Below are 19,938 nucleotides of genomic sequence, written 5' to 3'. Positions count from 1 at the left end.
AAGCAGGGTCATACACAGAAGGCTAAAAACAGGTACACAGGAGAAGAGGCAGGTGAAGAAGGTCAGGAGGGAACGGGAGCAGAGGGTGAGCTGACAACAAAAAAAATTGAATAACCAGCGACAAGCGGGAGCCAGAACAAGGCTTAAATATCCTCCGGCCTGCCGCTGCCTTCACTGAACCGGAAGTAAGCTTCTGGTCCCAGGAGGAGACCGGAATCCTCCGTAGACTATTGCGGAGGTTCCAGCCCTCCCCTAATGGGGACCAGAAACGCTGATACAGTGCCTACGACAGATTGGACCGGCAGACGGAGGCTCCAGCCTGCAGCACTAACAACTTTTTTGTAAAATTATTTTTTTGCCCGGAAAACCCCTTTAAGGTGAACATATGCTTAAAAAGAAAAAGCGGTTCCATATTGATGAAAATGTGGATTGGAGTTATTTCACTATTCTTTTTTATTGAACAATGAGAACAAAACAAATATTTGAAGGCTGCCTTCTCCCAACAGCAGTTAAAACATCTTTCCACAGGTGTTCAATGGGATTTAGATCAGGACTCCTTTCCGGCCACTTGAGACCTCTCCAGCACTTTGTTTCTATCCATTTCTGGGTGCTTTTTGAAGTAAGTTTGGGGTCATTGTTCCGCTGACCTAGGACACAAACCCAGCTTTCTGACACTGGGCCTTACATTGAGACCATAAATCCTTTGGTAATTTTCAGATTTAATGATGCCTTGCACACAGTCAAGGCACCCAGTTCCAGAGGCAGTGAAGCAACCCCAAAATATATTTGAACCTCCACCATATTGGACTGTTGGTAGTCTGTTCTTTTTTTTGTAGGCCTCATTCCCTTTGTGGAAAACAGTAGAATGATATGCTTTATCAAAAAGCTCTATCTTGGCCTCATCTGTCCACAAGACATTTTCCCATAAGGATTTTGGCTTAATCACATACATTTTAGCAAACTGCAGTCTAGATTTTTTAAGTCTCTGTGTCAGTAGGGGGGTGCTCTTGGATATTCTGACATAGTGTTTAATTTCATTCAAATGTCAATGGATAGTTTGCACTGACACTGATGCACCCTGAGCCTGCAGTATGGCTTGCATTTCTTTGGAACTTGATTGGGGCTACTTATCCACCATCGTGACTATCCTGCCTACATATAGGGAGATTAGCTGGGCTGTAAACTTCTTGATTATGTTGCGCATTGTGGACTAAGAAACATCAAGATCTCTGGAGATGGACTTGAGATTGTTAATATTTTTTCACAATTTTGGTTGTCAAGTCTCCTCTTTCTGTGTTTCATGCTTAGCGTGGCACACACAGACACATATTGCAAAGATTGAGTCAACTTCTTTCCTTTTTATTTGGTTTCAGGTATGATTTTTATATTGCCCACACCTGTTACTTGGCATATGTGAGTTGGAGTAAGCGTCACATGCTTGAAACAAAGTTATTTACCAATAATTTTGAAAAGGTGTGAAATTATGTCCATTTTGCCTTTTTTCCCTTAGTTTTTTGTAGTGTTTGGCCACTACATATAAAGGAAATAAAAATGTGTATAACAAAACGTGTAATTGCAATAATTTTCTGGGAGAAATGCTTCATTTTCTAGAAAAATTTGAGGGGTGCCAACACTTAAAGCTATGACTGTATTAAACATCTTTATTGAAATTCATAAAATCCAACAATCCATAATCCAAACCACAAACTCCTAAATATAAATTAGATTAGTAAAAGCCTGCAAAGGCCCCTAACCCATCAATGGGTAGGAGTCACAATGGTGCAACATAAACACACTAGAAGGTTCAAGGAAGGCAGATGATAATACAAAATGCACGACCACTATGGACTTCCACCTAAGGAATGAATTGAATATTGTTTTAGTAAATGTAATTGCTAAAATGTGTCTTATTTGAAGTAAATTTCCTCAACATGGGGCTTTAGCCTTAGAAACCTTTATGCTGGGACTTATGGTTGGGACTAGAGATGAGTGAGTAGTATTCAATCAAATACTTCCCCTGCATAGTTATTGGTGTACTCGGTCGAATACCACGTCGTAAACGCAGTACAAATTCGATTCCCTTCCCACCTTCCCTGGCGCTTTTTTACACCAATAACTATGCAGGGGAGTTATTCGATCGAATACTACTCACTCATCTCTAGTTGGGACCTGACACTTTTTATATTGAACCATTTACAAAGGAATGTTCTCAATTTTGAAAGGTGTACTTGAGTGAATATGTTGGAATACATTTGCGTACTTCAATAATAATAAATAAGTGGCATATTATGTACCCTGGATAATTGAAACAGGAGTGGTTTTATATATTTATGCTCTCATTTCAGACACTATAATGTATTTTTATGCATATCAATAAATGGTAATTTTTATTTCAAAAAATATATTTTCATACTTCCAGAGATTTTGTCATTGTTATGACTTTGATGTATGGAAACTTTCCACAGTGATATACATTGTGTAAAAACCACATTTTATTGGAGATTTTACTGCAATATTTTGCGCCAAGCCAGAATAATTTTGCAGAAGAGAGAAGAATAAAGGCCTCCTGCACGCAACCATGTGGACTTTGGAGTCTGTGGGTCCATAAAAACAGAATGGATGACACACAAATTGGTATCTGTGTGTCATCAATTCTTTTCACTCCTACATTGAATTGAATTGAAAGAGTGCCAGAATGGACAGTATAGGATCTGCTCCATATTTTGCCGCCCTTCAATTTGGCCCAGACATACAGCCACAAATACTACAGCTGTGTGTATGCACCCACTAAAATGTATGGGTGTCTGCTTATCTGCAATAATAAAATGTAGTCGTGTGCATGAGGCCTAACTACTTCTTCTTCCTTTCTAGTTCCCTTTTTTTTAAAAAAAAAATTTTTTTGTTTGCATAGAGAAGTATGAAGAACCCCAGAGAATACAATACATATTTTCCCTATTTTGCTCCTTTTTTTGGTTTGCCTAATTTATAATGTGGCATGGAAAAACAAAAAAAAGTTTCAAAGAAAAACACTGTTATTATTATATCTTTCTTAAAACTAGTTTAGTCAGGCAGAAAATTCACACCACTTATGCACTGTTGGCTCACACCATGTATTTAATATGGCAGCTACATACTTTTATCTTCCTTCCATATAACCTCTTAGCTGATTTATTAATTCCATAATTACAAAATTTAGCCACAATTCTGTGCATTTTAAGATTCCTTATTAGAGATGAGCGAACGGCATTCGATCGAATATCAGGCTGTTCGAGGTATTCAATTCCACACAAATACCACGCAGCAAACGCACTAAAAATCTGTATCCCCTCTCACCTTCCCTGGCGCTTTTTTTGCACTAATAACTGTGCAGGGGATAGGAAGGAGGAAAATGTAGGCATTGAAAAAAAATCGGAAAAAGTAATTGGCTGGCTAAATCAGGTGACCTCCACTTTATACGAATGGTGGATTTCAAATTTGGTTCATATGAGACTGTGAACTATGTGACTGTGAGACAGGGATAGATGTACTGGCAGGGTTAAATAGCTTTATTTAGGTAGGAATCTTACTCAAACAGCTCATTGGGGCTCTATATACCCTCCTTGCCAGCCTGAGATACATGCAAGAGTACGGTCAATGCATTCCTATGGGAAAAAGTCAGCTCCCGCATACCGCAAGCTGCCAACGATCCTGACTAGCATATGGTGCACTGCCACGATGTGTTTGTATTGAACTTACTCTCGCATTTAGCTCTGGCTGGCAAAGTCTTATCACTTTCAAACTTCACCTGCAAGCACATCTCGTGGCAGCCTGATATATGCTAGTCAGGATCCCCGGCAGCTTGCTTTATACGGGAGATGCCTTATTCTCATAGGAATGCATTGACCAGCGTTGATTGGCCGAATGCAATACAGTGTACAGCATTGGCCAATCAACGCTGGTTCTGCCGGAGGCTCATCTGTGAGGAGGCGGAGTGTAAGATCGGTCTACAGCAGTCTCCATTGTGGTCCGATCTCAGGTGTAGCCGAGTTGAGTGCACAGCTCTACTACATCTTAGGTATAGCAGAGTTGAGCGCACATCTCTACTACATCTCAGGTGTAGCAGAGCTGTGCGCTCAACTCTGCTACATCAGAGATGTAGTAGAGCTGTGCACTCAACTCTGCTATACCAGAGATGTAGTAGAGCTGTGCACTCAATTCTGCTATACCAGAGATGTAGCAGAGCTGTGCGCTCAACTCTGCTACATCTGAGATGTAGTAGAGTTGTGCGCTCTGGTCCTCTTATTATACTTTGGGGGCTGAGGAGACCTTATTATACTGTGTGGGGGCCACTGTGGAGCATATTATACTGTCTGGGGCCCCTTCACTATTCACAACACACACCATCTGTTTTATAGCAGCCGTGCACTATTATTACAGGTTGTAATAACATTACATGGTGATTTATAAAGCAGATACTGTACAATGTAAATATTTAAGCAGTCATGGTGCTTGCAAAAGCACCACAGTACGTTTAACCACAGTTGATCAGCAGGGGTCCGGAGTCCCTGATCTCTTGCATCTCTTAGACTGCTAGGACCCTGCAGATCAGCCTTTTTACCACAGCACACAGTTCCCAGTTCTGTTTACATGCCAGACACTATGCTGTTCACTCACCATACTCTTGGTAACTGCAGTTGTGGGTAGTAAAGCTGTATCCCTTTCAAAATATGAGATACCACTGCTTCACCCGTAACTGTCTCTATCACGAATTCGCTTTAGGGAAGGGGTAGAGGGCCACAGAATAAAGTTTGCACAAGGGCCAACAAAAATGTAGTTACACCACTGCCCACAGGGTGCTTGAATTGGAAGCTCACAGACAATAAAGCGAAATCCCTAGTTTGGGAACCATAACTAAATTCTACCACTTCTTCTTCGATTGATTGCCTGTCCTAAGCATAGGTCATTAATAGAGATGAGCGAACACTGTTCGGATCAGCCGATCCAAACAGCACGCACCCATAGAAATGAATGGAAGCACCTGTGACGCTGGCCGGCCGCCGGCAAAGTCAGCGTCACAGGTGCTTCCATTCATTTTTATGGGTGCGTGCTGTTCGGATCGGCTGATCCGAACAGTGTTGGCTCATCTCTGGCCCATTAATAAATAAAGCTGGAACATAACTTTTAAATATCCCAATAGTCTTTTCTGAAAAGCCTTTAGGCTAGTCAAACCTGAGGCCCCACACTTCAATTTTCTTGAGACTCTTTTAGGGATTCTCCTGTAGCCCTTCTTCCTCTTTCATGTCTGGAACCATTGAGTGTGACAAATACTGTATATGGTACACTAATAGGAAGGAGATCAGTAATATTTATGCACTTCACTATATATCTCTGCAAATGTGACATCATTTGCCTTGACGCCATGTGCCTTTGTTGTTTCAATAAACTTCTACTGCACTCTACTTTGACCTGAGAGCACTGACATCACTGCTCCTCTTCCTTCCATTGTAAATATGTCATGTCATCCAAAAGCATCTAAATCTGCGCTCCAAAAGTACATGGCGTTCCTTCCCTTCTGTGCCTGGCTGTGTGTCCAAACAGCAGTTTATACAGATTGTTGGTTTTTGGAAGCCATGTCATGTTTGCAAAGACCCTAAAATTGCCCTTACAAAATAGGGTCACTTCTTGGGTATTTCCAATTTACTGGCACCTCCAGATCTCTGCAAAAACTAAAAAGTGCAGTGTTCCTTCCCTTCTGAGCCCTGTTGTGCGCCCAAACAGCAATTTATACCCACATATACAACTTTTTCCCCCCAGGATAACCCACTTAAAAGTTTTAGCAGTGCATGATTTGGGTACTTTAAATGGCATATTTCTTTTAAAAAAATTCACTTTGTACAGTAACGCTTGGGAAGCACTTTTTGTACTCAAAATGATAATACCCCTTGAGAAATGCACCTTGAGGGGTGTAGTTCCTTAAATGTAGTTATATTCTGGGGGTTTCCATTGTATTTTGTACTTTGGGCTCTGAAAATGTTACATGGCACTCAAATTATTCCAGCAAAATCTGTCCTCCAAAAGCCAAATAGCACTCTTTCCTTTCTGAGTCCCACCATGTACCCATACAGAAGTTTACAACCATATATGGGGTATTGCCATGTTTAAGAGAAATTGTATAAAAAAAACCCCTTTGAGGTGCTTTTTGTCTTTTATCCTCTTGTGAAACACTTGAGGCTGAATTGATGGTTTATTGGAAATAAAAATATTTTTAATTTTGACATGAGTGCCCAAACATCAGTTTTCACCTACATGTGGGGTATTTCTGTTCTCAGAAGATATTGTGTAACAAATTGTGTGATGTATTTTCTCTTTTAACCCCTTGTGAATGTGTTCATTGTTGAGCTAAATTAATGTATTAGTGAAAGAAAAATGAAATGTCTAACTTCCACTTCCATATTTTTTTAAATCTGTGAAATGGTGAAAAGTTTAACAAACTTCTCAAATGCTGTTTTGAATTTTTTGAGGGGTTCAATTTTGAAATGAGATGATTTATGGTGGTTTCTAAAATATAAGCCTTTAAAATCCCCTTGGTCCCTAACAAATGGGTTTGGAAAATTTTCTTGTAAATCTGGAAAATCCCTGTTATACTTGTAAGTCTTCTAACATCCAAAATAAATTAAAGGACAATTAAAAAATGATGGTGATTTAAAGCAGAGATATGGTAGATAATATTTATTAATGTATTTCGGTGGTATGACTATCTGTCTGAAAAGTGGAGCATTTCACATTTTGAAAACTTTTGAACTTTTGAAAAATTTTCCAAATTTCCATCGTTTCCTATTTTTTTTTAAATGAATACATACAAAATAATCAATGTTTACCATAAAATGAAGTCACAAAAAAGCAATTTAAAAATCACTTGTGTAAGTTAAAGGGGCTCTATCATTGGGAAAAGTCATTTTTAGCTAGGCACATACCAGCATAGCCTTTAGAAAGGCTATTCCACATGTACCTTTTGTATGTAAATTGCCACAGTAGGTTTTGAATAAGTCCGTTGTTCTTCATATGCTAATTAGCCTTCTCCATGCACTCCGGAAGTGTCTGTGTGCACCCTCTCTGCTATTCTCTATGTATATGAGAGCAGAGAGGCTGCTGCTGATGACTCATCTCTCCGCTCTCACACACACAGCAGACAGTGTTCAATCAGACTTCCGGGTGCACGCTGGAGACTAATTAGCATATGAATAAATACGGGCTCATTCAAAAACTACTGAGGCGATTTACATACAAAAGTTATGTCTGGAATAGCCTTTCTAAAGGCTATGCAAATATGTGCTTTGCTAAAAATGACTTTTCCCAATGATAGAGCCCCTTTAAAGAGGACTTTTGATGTCCTCAGGCATATATAGTTTTATATACCTCTTGAAAGCCAACAGTGCACTTAATTCAGTGCACTGTCAGTTTTCTCGATATGTGCCCCGGGGCTGGAGATATCAGTGCCGTTAATTTGGCCACTGATCTCTCGCCACTGTCTGAAGGGCACTCCTGACAGTCTACCTGAGCTGTGTGTAACCCCGCACCCCAATCACAGTACAAGTCTATGTAAAAGTACTGTCAGGCACCGATATCTCCAGCTCCGGGGCACATAACGGGAAAGGCAACAGAGTGCTGAATTCAGCACACTGTCAACTTTCTAGTGGTAAATAAAACCTCATATGCTTGAAGACACGAAAAGGTTCTTTGTAAAGCATCTCATCATTATTGCCACATAAAGTAATACACCAGTTTTGAAAAATGAGGTCGTGTCCTTAAGGTACTTTTAGGCTGTGTCCCTAAGGGGTTAATAAGATCTATTGCAAAGTTTCTTCTAGTCACCTGCACTGTTCATTTATGAAAAGATGTTTATAAAAGGAGGTATGCCTTAAGCCAAGCTAGATTCAGGTGCTTGCACAGGAAATGCACTTCCTATGTATAGCATAATGATGGAAGTGATGTTTTCTACATCAGATGATGTTTATTTGCATAATTCAATTAGCTAACACTATTTATTGAGTAAAACTTGTTAATTGTATTCACACATTTCCTTCTACAGTGTTCAAGAAATGCTGACAGGTCAGAGGCATTGCCAGTCCATGTCACACAAAGATGCTGTTCTGTCTGCATTAAACCAGCAGAGGAATGATGGTATCCTGTGTGATGTTACCCTTGTGGCTGAAGAGCAGAAGTTCCATGCCCATAAGGCTGTATTGGCAGCCTGCAGTGATTACTTTCGGGTAAGTTGTTGCCAGCATGTCTTTTTTTCTTCATTCATTATATTATTGGTCAAAAGTTAGCTCTGTAGTCTTGCAGCGCAGGGGCCCTAGGATCAAATCTGACCAAGGACAACATCTGCATGGAGTTTGTATGTTCTCCTTGTGTTTGCATGGATTTCATCAGGGTACTCAGGTTTCCTTCCACACTCCAAAGACATACTAATAGGGAATATAGATTGTGAGTCTTATATTGGACAGTGATTGTCCAAGTTTGTAAAGCGCTCTGGAATATGTTGGTGGTAAATAAATAAAAGTTGACAATCATTAAAGGGAGTCTATTACATTGGACATGCAGGTCTGTCTGTGAGCAGCAGGGTAAATAATGATGTATAGTTTTGTGGGTAAAAATTTACTATTAAATTGCTCTTTCTCCTATACTTAGGAATCCAGTGGGTGGTCCTTTCTAATGATTGGCAGCAGTACATACAGGGAAGGCTGTTAATATAGAAACATAGAAGGTTGACGGCAGAAATAGACTATATGGTCCATCTAGTCTTCTATTATATAATTATAACATTTTATATTAGCACAGAATATTTAAATAAGACCTCATCGGTGGAAAAGAAAAACTTGCTTCTAGTAACACCTTTTGGAAGGTAGCTTCCTATAGATCAATGCAAGGTTCTTCAAAGAAGCCTAAGGGTAAAATCTGGGAATAAAAGCCAAGCCAGAATGACTCCTCCAAAAGGAAGAGTTCAGTACCCAGCCAGTAGCCTGCTCTACGCTGATGAGAGACAGCAACTTCAAAACCAGCTGTCTGTGGGTGAGACTCTCTTTCTTTTGGAGGAATTATTCTGGCTTGTCTATATTATTCCCAGATTATGCCTTTCTTCTATGATTTATTTTTCTTACCTGTATAATACCAACATATTCCACAGTTCGTTATAGACATTGCCAGGCACTGTCCCATAAAAGTTTCTTTAAAATCAATGCATTAATCTATAGGGAGATACCGTCCAAAGGTGACATTAGGAGCAAGTTCCTCTTTTCCACCAATAAGTTCTTATTTCCATATTCCATGTATAGTCTAGTAAGTTCCTGTAAAGTCTCTCCTCAATGAGAGACTTTACCCCTTTTGGCTCACATCTAGACCGTTCACACAATTAGCCAGTACCCTGCTCTGATCTCATGAGAGGCAACAACATAGAAACAGTTGGCTGTAAATTGGACTTTCTTCCTTTTGGAAGAGTTATACTGGATTGGCTATTATTCCCAGATTACGCCTTATTTTTTTACTCTTACTTGTATAGTGCCAACAAAACATATTTTGCAGTGCTTTACAGACATTGTCAGGCACTGTCCCATGAAGGGTAGGTTTCTTTGATGTCCATGCATTAATCTATAGGGTGGCACTAAGAGCAAGTCCCTCTTTTCCATCAATGAGGTCTTATTTGCATATTCCTTACTGATAATTCTTAGCAGGGCATGTATAGTCTAGATCAGCTGCATTTGTTCTCCTTATTATACAGTGCATAAAGCCAGAAGCAGATAGCTCTGTGCCCTGTTTAGTGGCTGGGCAACATTACTGCTTCTCTAGTCTTCCTGACATCAATGTTAACTGAACTGCAGTAATGGCGCCTCGCCACTATACAGTGTATGGAGCTATCTGCTTGCGGTTCAATGCACTATATAGTATGGAAACCGAATCCACCCCCAAACAGCAGATCTGTGCGGTGGCTCATGGCAGCTCTATAATTTGCTACTTGCAGATAGGACTGCATGTACAATGTGACAAATCTCCTTTAAAGAAATTTCAGTGGTTTAAAAAAAAAAAAGACTGTAATTTCTATAATTTTAGATGTTAAGGATTTGCTTTCCAAGAATAATATACAGTGGATTTTGGGAAGGGTATAATAAGTTCCATTTTCATTTACAGTAAAGCTACCTGTAGGTGATACTAAAGAGACAGTGGATTCCGTGTCAGAATCCGGCCCAAAAAACCCCATGTGAACCTGGCCTTAGGGTTCCCAGTTATATCTCTGTCAGAAGAACCAATGCCTTCCAAGAAATGAAAATTACATAAAAACCATGAAAACACCACAATTACATGAATGATGATCTCAGTTCATTATTCTTCATGTAGATTAGAATTTATTGGTGTCATTTCAATGAAAGGTCAAAGCTGTTTTCTTTGACTGCCTCTTCATCTTCTGTTAATGATAATAACATATGTTCGCATTAATCCAGTAAGGAGCCATCATGATCAGTAAAGTGAAGTATATCAATTAGCAATCTACATTCTTAATGTTGTTTTTTTCTGTGCAGTTGAGAACTGTTATCAACCACAAATAAACCAAACCATTTTCTGTGCCTTGCATATACAAGTAAATGATGGTATAGTATATTGGTTGTGTCATTTGCCACAAAGCAGGAGGGTGAATTACAACATTACCACTTCCTACAAGGGCGCAAAATCACAAAACACATGAAATGAAGCTACTATAACAATTAAAAAAGTAATCTGAATAACTAGCAAACCCCTAATAAGCAGTAATCTTATTACCCAAACCAGTCTCTTCATCAGCTAGTGTCTTCAGCAAAATGCAAGTGTTGTTAACAGTCTCTAGCAGTGCACCAAAAAACTACTGCTACAAAGTATGATAATTGGAATGACAATATAATGGTGTCCTAATGGTCTCAGTGGCCTCAAGTTGTATTAGAATGTATATTTCTTAGTCATCGTAATTTTGTTTCCATGAATCAATAGTTTGTAATTTATTCTTCTCAGAGAAAAATGTTTCCTCTCATGCCTGCTAATCTGCTCAATTCACTGCTCAGACTGGTCTTCAGTAAACGCCAGCTACAGTCCATAAAAGTCTATGGAGAAAGGGAAGGAGGAAGAGCAAGCAGTGATAATAACACAGACATGAACTGAACAGTTTAGCAGGCAGAAGAGATGCTGATAACAAGAGATAGAAGCATTTTTCTCTGTTGATGTAATATTACAAAATGTCTTATATTTACCAGAATGATTGGTTTCTAACAACATTTAAATGACAGTTACTCCTTAAAGAGGACCTTTCACCACCTCCACCCATTCAAGCTCTTAGCATCTATATAACTATGTAGGTGTCACGCCACTGGTTCCAGCACAGTTGGAATTTTTTTCTCTACCATTCCCAAGCAACAAGCACAGTTAGTTTTGGTGCCTGATGAGCTATTTAAGCTGTACTGTACTGTCAGAAGGGCAGTGTCAGGCAGGGGGTGTGATTCAGAGCTCCAATCAGAGGCAGCTAGTGTCAGAGCTCAGGATCACAACCATTGTCTGCACCTGCCTGACACCGGTCTACAGAGTGTAAATAGCATTGATTGCTCAGGATTGGCGGAGACCAGAGAAAAAAATTGTAACTATTCCAGAATCAGCAGTGCAGCAACTATTAATTGATGTAAAGAGCTGGACTTGTTGGAGGTGGTGAAAGGTTCTCTTTAACTTAGGCTGTGTTCACCTTTTGTGCAATATACTGTAGGTCTGGAAGATTTTCCAAGATATACCTCTGACACAAAACTGATGGCTATGCCCCTATATAGTTATAGGGTAGGATGTATCACCAAGAAGGTCACATTGTAATTTTTTTTCTTTATATCTCTACATGTCATTGTTACTATTGATACTATGCTAATTATGCAATAAAAAAAGATATGCTGTCAAATAATGGCCTGCCATTGGCTAAGAGGACGCGCTTTCAGCATGTTTTGGTCACTGGCGATATACAGTATTTAGCATAGGCAGATTTAATATCAAGATTTGATGATGAAGATGAATGAAGAGAGACGATCTGCGGACACTCCTCGAGCCTTAAAACATTCGTAGCTTTATTCCATATAAGTTAAAAGATAGTATACACAAAGTGTCCAAAAGAAAATACACACAGTGCGTTAAAAGAAGACGCTTACGCGTTTCGGGGTTACCCCCTTAATCATAGCATGTTCACTTTACAAAATCTTCAGACTTATAAATATAGTACACAGGTGTGTTGCTTAATTGCCCTGTCACATGACAAAGTGTGATGTATCGGAGTACAATAAAGTTATAATATTCAAAACATAGAGCTTATACGAAATGTTTGTATTAAACTACAGCATAAATTTGACTGATGATAAATAAAACCTCGTTATGACCACAAAAAAGAGTGTCATAATAGGCTCTGTTTTATTTCCTACTTATTGGTGAAAAGTTAATTTATTCCTATTTTAGTATATTTAGATTTTAAATTTTAAATTTTAGACATTGTGGTCGATCTTTTTGTTCCCAACCACAATGGTTTTAATAAAATTGAAAAAAATTTTTTGAATTTGAGTTGCTTAGTAACATACTTACAGTGTATTTATAACCATATTAGTCTACATAATCCAACGTGAAACTAGTGATGTGTCGCCATATAAAATAACAACATTCAAAAAGTAGGACATCGTTCAGACCGGAGTGTAATCTGCAGCGATAGTTTTAAAAATCTAAAATACAAATCGCAGCTAGATTACCTTTGATAGCCTCAATTTTGAGATGGAGTTATATCTAATCGCCCAATTTAGTGAATCTTATAGTTACCACCATAAACCGAAAATAAAAACCCCTGTTCGCAGAGTATATAGTTATATAGGTCAAATTTACACTCCGGGAAGGGAGGAGGGGCATTCATTTTTCTGAAAAGTCACGTGTTCTTTGTTCACCAATGAGTAATGAAGAATTGGGTCACAGTCTGTTCACGCCCATCACATTCCCGCTATAGCTCCACTCTGGTCGAGCGGATGCATAAAGGGTCGTATTAAACATTGAATTTGTATTCAAGGGAGGAAGGAGGAGCATTCGTCTCTCCTTTGGGGTCACGTGTTCATTATAAACCAATGAACATGCAGAATTAGGTCACAGCTTTACTCCGCCCTCCACACTTCCACTAGAGCTCTATTCAAGCTAAGCAAATGCAAGCAAGGTCATAACTCGTTCCACAGTGGTAAGTATACAGAAAAAAAAATATATATATATATAATTTTATAATTGAAGAAACACAAAAAGGGGATTGGTGGCACTATTATCCTCAATATTATAGAGTATTAAAAAACAATTATTTGTAACTGTGAAAAGAAGACCAAGATAATATACTAATCACAAATATACGACAATGGTATGAAAATCCATACAGTTAGATATATATAAATATCCTACGGGGCAGTATTCTATAGACAGAATAGTAATACTAAAGGATGTTAATATATAATATATAAGATTTAGTAAATATACGATATGTCAGTTCTAATATTCATTCCCATAGGTATTCTGCTATTAAAATTGAGAATATACCAAGCCTCCCTTTTTAATAGAGTGGTTTTAATATTACCCCCTCTGCTAGGTAAATTGACTATTTCCATACCATAAAATTTAAAAGATTGTGTATTACCACTGTGGACTGTTGCGAAATGTCGGGAAGCTCCCGACATTCCTTCATTTATGCTTTTACCGCTGTCTCTGAGGTGTTCAGTGATGCGCGTTTTGAGGCTTCTAGTAGTGCAACCTATATAGTCCACTTTACATGTGGTGCATTTTATGCAGTAGATAACATTTTGACTTTCACATGTAATATATTTTTTAATTGTGCATTTAAACTTTGCTGCAAAACTAGTTATAATTGTAATATTTTGACTATATTTACAGACTTTACAATTCATAGATTTACATTTGAAAAAACCCCTGTTCTCCAACTTAGTTTGATCAACATTATTTATAGGGGGTAGGCAACTAGGTGCCAACAAATTGCCTAAAGTATCGGCTCTTCTCGCTACATAGTTTACTCCATTACTCAGTAATACCCAGATACGGCGCCCATACCAGAGTTTATTAATTATTTACATAGTAATGTTTATGGGTTAAAATTCACATACACTCATGATTTTCATTGTATCAATTTCCTGGATGTCTCACTGGAGGGCTCGGAGGATGCACAAAGGGTAATTACTAAACTCTTTCGGAAACAAACAGCAGGCAATAGTATTTTGCTTGCGAACAGTAGTCATCCGAAACATACTGTTTCTAGTATTCCAATAGGTGAATTAATAAGGACGAAAAGAGCCTGCAGTGACACAAAAGATTATGCTATTTTGGAAAGAGAAACTCTCAAACGTCTTAAATCTAGAAAATATCCTGATTGGACTTTAAAACGAGCTCAAAAGAAAGTATCTCACAAAAGTAGAGAGAGTTTACTAGTAGGAGATTACAACACAACCAAAAATGAAAATGTAAATGTACAGAAACTGGTTTTTTCTACAAAATTTAGTCCACAATTTAACATGATAAAACAAATAATACAGAAGAATCTTCCGATCTTAGAAATAGATCCCATTACCAGTAAATTACTGAGTAATGGAGTAAACTATGTAGCGAGAAGAGCCGATACTTTAGGCAATTTGTTGGCACCTAGTTGCCTACCCCCTATAAATAATGTTGATCAAACTAAGTTGGAGAACAGGGGTTTTTTCAAATGTAAATCTATGAATTGTAAAGTCTGTAAATATAGTCAAAATATTACAATTATAACTAGTTTTGCAGCAAAGTTTAAATGCACAATTAAAAAATATATTACATGTGAAAGTCAAAATGTTATCTACTGCATAAAATGCACCACATGTAAAGTGGACTATATAGGTTGCACTACTAGAAGCCTCAAAACGCGCATCACTGAACACCTCAGAGACAGCGGTAAAAGCATAAATGAAGGAATGTCGGGAGCTTCCCGACATTTCGCAACAGTCCACAGTGGTAATACACAATCTTTTAAATTTTATGGTATGGAAATAGTCAATTTACCTAGCAGAGGGGGTAATATTAAAACCACTCTATTAAAAAGGGAGGCTTGGTATATTCTCAATTTTAATAGCAGAATACCTATGGGAATGAATATTAGAACTGACATATCGTATATTTACTAAATCTTATATATTATATATTAACATCCTTTAGTATTACTATTCTGTCTATAGAATACTGCCCCGTAGGATATTTATATATATCTAACTGTATGGATTTTCATACCATTGTCGTATATTTGTGATTAGTATATTATCTTGGTCTTCTTTTCACAGTTACAAATAATTGTTTTTTAATACTCTATAATATTGAGGATAATAGTGCCACCAATCCCCTTTTTGTGTTTCTTCAATTATAAAATTATATATATATATATTTTTTTTCTGTATACTTACCACTGTGGAACGAGTTATGACCTTGCTTGCATTTGCTTAGCTTGAATAGAGCTCTAGTGGAAGTGTGGAGGGCGGAGTAAAGCTGTGACCTAATTCTGCATGTTCATTGGTTTATAATGAACACGTGACCCCAAAGGAGAGACGAATGCTCCTCCTTCCTCCCTTGAATACAAATTCAATGTTTAATACGACCCTTTATGCATCCGCTCGACCAGAGTGGAGCTATAGCGGGAATGTGATGGGCGTGAACAGACTGTGACCCAATTCTTCATTACTCATTGGTGAACAAAGAACACGTGACTTTTCAGAAAAATGAATGCCCCTCCTCCCTTCCCGGAGTGTAAATTTGACCTATATAACTATATACTCTGCGAACAGGGGTTTTTATTTTCGGTTTATGGTGGTAACTATAAGATTCACTAAATTGGGCGATTAGATATAACTCCATCTCAAAATTGAGGCTATCAAAGGTAATCTAGCTGCGATTTGTATTTTAGATTTTTAAAACTATCGCTGCAGATTACACTCCGGTCTGAACGATGTCCTACTTTTTGAATGTTGTTATTTTATATGGCGACACATCACTAGTTTCACGTTGGATTATGTAGACTAATATGGTTATAAATACACTGTAAGTATGTTACTAAGCAACTCAAATTCAAAAAATTTTTTTCAATTTTATTAAAACCATTGTGGTTGGGAACAAAAAGATCGACCACAATGTCTAAAATTTAAAATTTAAAATCTAAATATACTAAAATAGGAATAAATTAACTTTTCACCAATAAGTAGGAAATAAAACAGAGCCTATTATGACACTCTTTTTTGTGGTCATAACGAGGTTTTATTTATCATCAGTCAAATTTATGCTGTAGTTTAATACAAACATTTCGTATAAGCTCTATGTTTTGAATATTATAACTTTATTGTACTCCGATACATCACACTTTGTCATGTGACAGGGCAATTAAGCAACACACCTGTGTACTATATTTATAAGTCTGAAGATTTTGTAAAGTGAACATGCTATGATTAAGGGGGTAACCCCGAAACGCGTAAGCGTCTTCTTTTAACGCACTGTGTGTATTTTCTTTTGGACACTTTGTGTATACTATCTTTTAACTTATATGGAATAAAGCTACGAATGTTTTAAGGCTCGAGGAGTGTCCGCAGATCGTCTCTCTTCATTCATCTTCATCAGCTGATTTCCTCTCCGGTCCGGAGGCAAGATCTTGCACCTCCATAGAAGCCACAAGTAGTGGTAAGACGCAGCTCCTTTACTTCATATATCAAGATTTGATAGTTGGCTACATGTGTAGGATTTTGGAATTTTAGTGTAGTGAAATGTTCTGAATAAATTATTAAAGCAACCCTGCATTCACAACTAAACATTTGACTATACATGACACATATATACCAAGTACCATTCGTACTTCACATGCTGCCTACTTCAAATTTCAAAGTCAGATTTCTTTTAAGATCATCACAGATTTCCTTATGCAGGACATTGTATGAACATTTAAGATTTACTCCCGTGAGCTCCTCAAAAATTATGTCACCACTATATCTATTCAATTGCAATAAAGGGGCTTGAATATGTGTCACTGGCCTTTGGTTGTTGGACCCCCATCAATCAGATATTGATGACCTGTCCATCAATATGTAAGTCCTGGAAAATCCCTTTAAATAGCTCGATAGTTGCACAGTACAGTGCTACATGTTGCATACTGTGGCAAAATGAACTGTTCCTTGGGACTACAGGTGAGGGGGGCTCAATTTTAGGACTCATTACCATTACTGTCACACCTTTGTTTCTAAAATTACGAATGTCTATGGGTCTAATCACATGTTCTTTTTTGACTGATCATTTTTCAGAAAAACAGACATGCTCTATCTTTGTCTGTTTTGACCAATATAGATAAAGGATATAATCTAGTGAATAGACCCATAGACGTTCATTAGTTTTAACACAATCGTTCTTCACTGTCATGTGTATAAGCTCCTTCAACGGACCAGCACGGCTGTTTTTCACAACGTTAGGTCTGTGACAAATAGCACTGTCGTGTGACTAATACCTTACTTTTACTGTGTGATGTGTGTTCAGGACCCTAAATGATATTTTTAACACGAACCGTTATTCTCCTGCTTCTCACAGCTCTGTCTGATTATTGTATGTCAGGACTTAGGCAGACAGTTATGAAGCCCTGAACTCCAGTGTTTGGCCATCAGAAAGTTACAAGATTGACTTGATATTGACATACTTGTAGGCTTATCTGTACAAACATACTGAAATATTTTACATAGTTACACCACTGTCATGTGGCTGTTTATGACATTTGTGTAAATGTAGACACAGGCCTCATGCACAAAAAATTGATTTTTTTAAAAAAAAAATTGATCTAACAGCCATTAAAAACACACTAACATGTCTATTTTTTACAAACGATTTGAAAACATTTTGTATCCTTTCCAGTTTGCCATTTTGGATGGCTGAGAGTCATCCATTTGAATCAATTTTTATTGTTAGTGAAAAAAACTGATGAATTTAATTGGACTTTATTTTATGACCCAGCCCACTGATCCATTTTTTTAGTGACGTAATATGGACATCAATCTGTTTTATATCAGTTAAAATGGATCAATTGATTTCTATTGAGTCTGTGTGTCCATGACAACAGACAAAGATAGACCTTGCCAGGTTTTTTGATGGTCAGTCAAAAAAACGGACATGTGAATAAATACATTGAAATCAATCTGCGCTGGCAATTTTTGTAATGGGCCAAACTAGAGCCCTGGAGCTATAATTATGCCGCTGATTAGGCTGTTATTAAATACTTGCAGCAGAAACGCGTTAGAAATATACTAGGGATTGTGTATAAGGGTGGATTGGCAATCAGATACTAATGTTGGAGGAGTGTTATGGAATTGCCTGTTGAGCAATATCCCTGTGAAACCAGGAAGGAAGAGACAGTGAGTTCTAAATTTGACCCCGCCCCTGCCCTGCCTACTTATTTCAGCTACCCTAGGTGGTAGCAGGGCAACTGGGCGACAGTCCCTTCTCTGAATATGTGTTACACATAACAGGACAAGACAAAACACAGAAGGAGAGTCAGCAAGCCAAGGGTTAAACCAGAGAGGCAAACAGTGCCAAATCAAAATCCAAAAGACTAGTAACAAGGGAAGCCAAAGTCAGAAGTCAGTAAATACAATACAATAGCAAGAGAAGTGCTTAGCAAGGACAGAGTCTCAGTAGCCAGCAATTATGTGCGAGCTTATGACCTGTTTATAGGAAGTTCAGAACCTACCCCAGACTTGATTGGTATATAGACCAACAATCACACAAGTAAGGCGAAGATTAGCTATTTGGAAAATCTGTTACAGAGATTAAGTGTTAGAGCAGTGTTCAGACAGAGCAACAAGAACCCTAAGCAAGGAATCAAAACTGAACTCGCCTCTTGCACCGCAGCGTGCAAGCGGATGGCGCAGAAGTTCGAACGGGTACAGACATAACAATGGGCTTGCCTGGCTATTATAGCTCCAATAATGCAGCCATCTACCATTATACATTTTAACTGGCATTAGCTGATCAGCATTTAGGGCTGGTGAAATTGATATTTTTAATAGAATAAATAAAAATACTATTTTATTAGTCTTTTTCAGGCCAGACAATTCACTGAGGGACTCTGGATCATAGGCATTTAACACATGGAAGCAGGTCATTATACCTTTCTTCACTGCTCACGTACCCAATGTGCAGAGCATGAGTGGAGTCGTGAAGTGAGGTGTGCTGACCTTGGTGTCACAGTGCAAAATGTACATGCACCAGGGTCCCTCAGTGGACCCGGGCCTCTTCCAACTTTGATTTCTACAGATATCAACAACAAGAAGTGATATATTACAGAGATAAGGGGCCCTAAACCTTAGTTGTATGCATTTTACCGGGCCTAAACCATCTAACAGGTTCCCTTTAAGATTTGACAGTTGGTATGTTATTTTCTTTGTAGTAAGAATTATATAATATCTGTAAATATAACTTTATATTGTACAGTCATATAATGCTATAGTACTGCATAATGTATTCCTTCACATTACACAAGAATGTGAAAAATAATGTGTGCCAACACTGTAAATACATCTTTTTACTTTATAATGTAGTTAGAAGGTGTAAAAGCTTAAAAAGTAATGAATGAAACATTTAATGTTATATGTTTCTCAATCCACCAATATAAATATCATTTAATATACAGGCGATGTTCAGTCTGTGCATGGTTGAAAGTGAAGCTGATGAAGTCAATTTACATGGTGTCACCAGCCTTGGATTAAAACAAGCCCTTGACTTTGCCTACACTGGACAGGTATTGTATTACCATTTTTAACGGATTTGTGTATACTGTATTTATATTTTATGTTTGTTCTGTCAATTCTAAGAGGCACTCAAACAAAAAAATTTCTGTTAAAA

General features: G+C 37.9%; 1 protein-coding gene across 2 annotated transcripts in view; it reads left to right on the top strand.

Moving 5' to 3' along the window:
* Positions 1-19,938, top strand: part of KLHL32 (kelch like family member 32) — a 157,851-nt gene that overhangs the window by 36,269 nt on the left and 101,644 nt on the right. For both annotated transcript variants that reach the window (XM_075268195.1, XM_075268196.1), the window contains 2 exons: positions 8,069-8,249; positions 19,727-19,834. In XM_075268195.1, coding sequence (XP_075124296.1) covers positions 8,069-8,249; positions 19,727-19,834 — 289 coding nt within the window. The remainder of the gene's footprint in view (positions 1-8,068; positions 8,250-19,726; positions 19,835-19,938) is intronic.

The sequence above is a fragment of the Leptodactylus fuscus genome, chromosome 3 (assembly GCF_031893055.1).
Source record: "Leptodactylus fuscus isolate aLepFus1 chromosome 3, aLepFus1.hap2, whole genome shotgun sequence".
NCBI classification, from domain to species: Eukaryota; Metazoa; Chordata; class Amphibia; order Anura; family Leptodactylidae; genus Leptodactylus; species Leptodactylus fuscus.
This window is presented reverse-complemented; position numbering and strand designations above follow the sequence as displayed.